Source organism: Acomys russatus, chromosome 32, assembly GCF_903995435.1.
Source record: "Acomys russatus chromosome 32, mAcoRus1.1, whole genome shotgun sequence".
NCBI classification, from domain to species: domain Eukaryota; kingdom Metazoa; phylum Chordata; class Mammalia; order Rodentia; family Muridae; genus Acomys; species Acomys russatus.
In genome coordinates, this window is record NC_067168.1 from 25,771,544 (window position 1) to 25,777,543 (window position 6,000).

General features: G+C 45.2%; 1 protein-coding gene across 1 annotated transcript in view; it reads right to left on the reverse strand.

Annotated features, from left to right (window-relative positions):
* Pik3cb (phosphatidylinositol-4,5-bisphosphate 3-kinase catalytic subunit beta) overlaps nucleotides 1–1,494 on the reverse strand; it is a 71,328-nt gene extending 69,834 nt beyond the window's left edge. The window contains exon 1 of the mRNA XM_051140050.1: nucleotides 1,325–1,494. Within this exon, the coding sequence (XP_050996007.1) occupies nucleotides 1,325–1,477 (153 nt within the window). The 5' untranslated portion in view covers nucleotides 1,478–1,494. The remainder of the gene's footprint in view (nucleotides 1–1,324) is intronic.
* Nucleotides 1,495–6,000: the final 4,506 nt, after the last annotated feature.

The following is a 6,000-nucleotide window of genomic DNA, read 5'->3' on the forward strand; positions in this document are numbered from 1 at the left end:
TCTCAAAGAGCATTTAACAGTGTTTACAGTGAAGAGACGCTCACTTCCTGCATCCCTGTGATCTAGACTTTCCCTTGTTAACTGTAATCTGCCAGGTGCACCCCTGCTCCCCCAGGAACCATCTGGCAATCTCATTTAGATTCATTAGTGGTCAGTAAAAGAGACCTCCAAACCCAAGGCTGTATATGTGATTGACTGTTGTTAAAAATATCACAACAGTATTCTTATTGTTAAGGAGCCCACAAGCATCTCTGTGAAGCCCAGTGGCTCAAGCCTTTAACCCAGCACTTGGGAAACGGAAGCAGCAGATCTCTGTGGTGTCTGAAGCCAGCCTACTCTGCACAGCAAGCTCCAGGCCAGCCAAAGCTACATAGTGAAACTCTAGGGATGGGACGGGAGAGATGGCTCAGTGAATAAGGGCACAGACCACCAAGCCCGATGACCTGAGTTGGGTTCCCAAAGCCTACACAGTAGAAGATCAGACACTCACCCCCTAGAGCCAGAGTTTGATTCCCAGTACCCACTTATTAGTTCACAACTATCTGTAACTAGTCTCAAGAAACCTGATGCCCTCTTCTGGCCCCCGTGGGCACTGTACTCATGGTGCGCAGGCTACACGCGCCACACACATGCAACAGAGCGGGGCGCTGTGCCTGTCCCCTCACCACTGACATCAGCACTTGGGAGGCTGAAGCAGGAAGTCAGCTATGAGCTCTAGGCCAGTCAAGGGCAGAGTAAGATTCTGCTCGGGGGAGGGGTATGGGGGAGGAAAGGAAAAAGTAGTTCACGTGTCAGTTGAATTTTAGTGGAAACTCTTGTCCTGGCTCACGACAAGGGTGCTGGGGATGGGGACAACAACCAAATCATCACAGAAGAAAGAACTCTGACAAGCTCAAAAGTCAGGAAGTACAGCAGAAAGGTCTAGCCTTCTTGGTCTTCCACACCAGGGTCCACTACATAGCCCAGGCTGACCTCGGACTTACTATGCAGTCAAGGATGACCTCAAATGCCTCCTCCTCCCACTTCCATCTCCCACCCTCTGCCTCCCCCAACTAAAGGCTGGGATTACATCATGTCACCCCGACTAGTGCCAGTGTTTCTTAATACAGATATTATATATAGATTAAAAACAAAGGTGGGGAAGTAAACATGTTTATATATAAAAATAGGACATAACAAAAAATTTTAAATGCAATGGCCTGAAATTTAATCATCTCTCACTCTTCCCACATGATATGCACAAGTAGCATTTTCTATACTAAACTTTCCCCTAAGTTAGACAGAGAGTAAGCTAAGTCTTGAGAAATTCTAACTATAAACATACCTGTTTAATATGAGAAATGGTAGCTTCCCGGGGTACTTCCAACTGGATATAAATCCCAGTGGGCAGAAGGAAATCAACAGGTATGGAGCCATCAGATGCGATCTGCGAGTCCACTGCCCAGATGTCCAGGGTGTCCGCCATAGCAGGAGGCATTATAGAGCAGAAGCACACTCATAACCTCGGGGCCCTGGAAATCAATAAAACGAAAACAGAGCTGTTAGCCAATTTTTGCAATAAAGCACAACAATCCAGGCATGCTGGAACAACCTTATGGTCCTAAGCTATTTGGGATACTGAGGCAGGAAAGTCAGTTGAGCCCAGGAGCTAGAAGTCTTGAATGCAAAGTACAGGAAACTCTAAAAAAAGAAAAACTACCAATCTATTAGTTCTTTTTTAAAAAAGAGCTTTTATTTTATGTGTGTAAGTGAATGTCTGAGTGTGTATGTGCACTGTGTACATGCCTAGTGCCTAAAGAGGCTTAGAGAGTTGTGGGCTCCCTAGTGCTGCTACAGATGATTTCCAGTTGTTCAGATTGCATGCTGGAAACCAAAGTCAGGCCTTCTGCAAGAGCATCAAATGGTCTTAAACCTCTGATCCATTACAGCCCTTACAATTAGTTCTCGTAATTGCAGTATTGTGTATTTTAATATACACAATAATGCAATAAGAGACTGATTAAATGCAGTTTGTTTTCCTTATCTTAAAGAATGTGAACATGAGTGAAGGTGCCATGGAGGCCAAAGGTGTAACTTCAGGAGTTACAAGCAGTTGTAAGCCACCAGTGTTGTGCTGGGAACTGACCTGGGTCCTCTCAGAGAGCAGCAAGTGCTCTTAAGCACTGGGCCATCTCTCCAGACCCCTACTGTGGTATTTAAAAAAGGAAAGGGAGTTGAGCGTGGTGGCACTCGCCTTTAATTCCAGCACTGAGGAGGCAGAGGCAGGTGGATCACTGTTGAGTTCAAGGCCAGCCTAGTCTATAGAATGAGTTCCAGGACAGCCAGGGCTACACTTGAGGGGGTGAGGGAAGGGTAGGGAGGGAGCAAAGGGGAGGCTAGAGAGCTGACCCAGCATGAGGACCTACATAGAAAGAGAATCAATAGCCACAGGCTGTCTTTTATAGGTGTGTGTTGGGGGGTGGGGGTTGGTAGAAACCAGGGGATAAGTGTTTGCTACCAGGCCTGAAAACCTGAATTTAGAACCTAGGACCCATGTGGCAGCACTTGAGTACGTACACACACACACACACACACACACACACACACACACACACACACACACACACGTAAATCTGATATAAATTGTTTTTTAAATAATAAAATAGCCAGAGGAAGGCAGGCATGAGGGCTCATGTCTGTAATCCCACTCCTTGAAGGCTAAATTGGAGAAGCATTGAGTTTGAGGAGAGCCTGAGCTACATAGGGAGACCTGGCTTTTAAGAAATAAAATAAAATTGGAAAACACAAAACAAAACCAGGGCTATGGAGATGACTCAGTGGTCAGTACTTCTTGCTGCTCTTACAGAGTTGAGTCCCAGCACCCAGCTTGAGCAACTGAAACTCCAGGGGATCCAACACCTCTGGGTTCCTGGAGGACCTGCAATTATGTACACAGGCCCACACAGAGATACAAATTTTAAAGTAAAATAAATACCTAAAAAGAGTAAATTATAAACCTAAAAAAGCATGAGGACATCACTAGGAATCAATTATTTAAATTGACTTTCAGTCACCACTATGTAAATTTTACAGACACATATATGAAAGTAAAATCAGAGCCAGGCGTGGTGGCACATGCCTGTGATCCCAGCACTCGGGAGGCAGAGGGAGGTGGATCTCTGTGAGTTGGAGGCCAGCCTGGTCTACAAAACGAGTCCAGGACAGTCAGGGCTACAAGAGAAACCCTGTCTCAAAAAAAAAAAAAAGTCAAATTTAGACATTTAGCCATGGGTGGTATCTGATTATAAGCACATCTAACAGACCCTTAACAAACAACACCAGCAACAGCAGAGTCAATAAAGCTTCTATTGAGGTTTTTTTGGTTTGGGGTTTCTTGGTTTTGGTGGTGGTGGTGGTTTTGGTTTTATTTGGTTTGTTTGTTTGTTTTTTGGCTTTAGGGGTTTCACTTAAATAGGGTCTCCCCATATAGCCCAGGCTGGTCTCAAAATAGAGACCCTCCTGTCTTACCATAGGATAGGTAAAAAGTGTGTACCATTACATCTGCTTTATAGAGATTTGGTTTGGTTCAGGGGGCTAGTTGGGGAGGCCAGGATCTTGTACTATGTTAGCCTAGGCTGGCCCTTAAACTCACAGCAATCCTCCTACCTTGATTTCCCAAGTGCCGAGATCACAGGTATGTTACCACCACGCCCAGAATTCTGTTTTTCCAAATGGTGCTGATCAAACACCTTGGGCAGTCTAGGCAAGCACTATGTATACTGATTTCCGCACCCAGGTCAAGTGGACACAGAGCCTCATGTGTCCCAGAGTAGCCCAGAGTTATACTATCTCCTGCTTCCACCTCCCAAATGCTGGAGTTACTGGCATACATCACCATATTTGTTCCTATTAGGAAGACTTTTAAGCCAGATGTGGTGACACACACCTTTAATCCCAGCACTCAGGAGGCAGAAATACACAGATCCCTGAGTTCAAGCCCAGCCTGGTCTACAGAGGGCTACACAGGAAAAAACTCAAAAAACAAAAAGCAAAACAAAAAAAAGGAAGGAGGCAAAGTCAGGCAGATCTCTGTAAGTGTGAATGAATACTTTTAATCTTAGCACTTAGGCAGCAGAGGCGGAGCTGGGCGTGGTCACGCACACTTTTAATCCCAGTGCTTGGGAGGCAATGGCAGGTGGATCTCTGTGAGTTGGAGGTCTATAGAGTGACTTCCAGGACAGCCAGAGTTACACAGAGAAACCCTGACTTGGGGTGGGGTGGGGGAGGAAGAAAAATAAAATTACTAGTAGTATTTGGAGAACAGTAGAGAAGCGGAGGACGCACCTAGCATGCATCAAGTTCTGAGTTCAAGCCCCAGCACTGCACCTCCCATTGTTGCTATTAAACTGAAAGTAAAGTGTTTAGTTTCTCTTTGCCTTCTCATCCTTATTTCACAAAGGGCAAGCACTACAGTCCATGAGCCTCAGGTCGGGAGGGGTCTCGGGAAGGTAAGAAAACTACATCCCAGAGACATCCCTATGCAGGAAGATGGGAACAAGAGCAGGAAGAGGACTATTTTATTTCCCAAAGCAATTATCCATGTTTCCCTCGCCTCCTTTAAAGGAAATGTTCTGCACAGGGCTACCAACTCCTCAGTCACCGTATCCAGTATGTAAGTATAAGATCAAACACTGAGAATAAGAAACGTTTTTTTAAAAGTATGAAACTGACTTTTCAGGGAAGCTACAAGGGTAGAAAACACAGCAGGGACAATTAGCCCCGCTGAAGCCTTAAACAGCAATTACAGTACACAAGCTGAGTCTGTCTGTTCTCTGGAGAAAGAGGAACAGTTTAAAGACCTCCACTTCCTGGCAGCATGCCAGCTAAGCCACTAAACTACTTCTTTAAATCAGGGGACAAGGAGAAACCAACACACATGAGCTCATGTGAATAAGCACAACCAAAACCACTCACAAAAATAACGCGAGAAATTTTGAAAGAGAACAAAAGAAACTTAAAGAATATTTCATTTCCTATTTCCATGATAAAGAAAGAAGAAAGCTAAGTGTCCACTGTTCTACTATGTGTGACTTAAGTACAGAGGGACACTCGCTCAGCCTTCCAGGTTCTGGTGGCCTGGTGGCTAGCCCGGGAGTACAGGATAGTAACAGAGACAGTTTCTAACAGAGAAAGGCACTCCTGAGCATGGAAACATGCTAGAAAGCCAGGACAGGAGGCTAACAGCAGGGCCCATGGCTCTCCACAGGTCACTTAGACACAGCTGGCGCCCACCTTCTCCCACTTCTGGAGACTGCGCCTTTCCCTTTGAGCTCCGGTGGTCCATGGTTCCCTGTCTTCCTCTGCCAGCTGCATCCTTTCCTGTTAACCTGGATGCCCCTCTCTGTGCTCCACTCCCCAGTCCCTGGAAGCCGTCACACACACTGGCAGCAAAGGCCTCATTTGCTATACTGCAGTCCTTAGGCTTAAGTGATGGGATGCAACTAGGACTCTCATTCCAATGCCGACACTGCTCACCACAGTAATCAGCCTCCCTTAATAACTAATCCACGTTAGCCAGGTGGTGGTGGCACACAGGGAGGCAGAGACAGGTGAATCTCAAGAGAGTTCCAGGACATCTAGAGATAGAGAGCCCCTAGCTCTAAAAAACAAACAAACAAACAACAACAACAAAAAAAACTAATCCATTTTTACTTGTCTTGTGAACTCATGTTTTCACTTTGTAACCTAGACTAGTCCCTGCCTCTGCAGCAAAACTACAGTAGAGGGATCATATATAGTAACTACCAGGCAGGACTTAAGCACTTCATTTTAAAAGTCATTTTATTTGAATCACTCTATTTCTATAAAAGAGATCTCTCTAAAGTAATTTTTCAATGTGTACACATGCAAAAAGTAAAACAAAAGATAACTACAAAATTTTTTGTTTGTTTTGGTTTTTCAGGACACGGTTTCTCTGTGTGGCCCTGGCTGTCCTGGAACTCATTCTGTAGACCAGGCTGA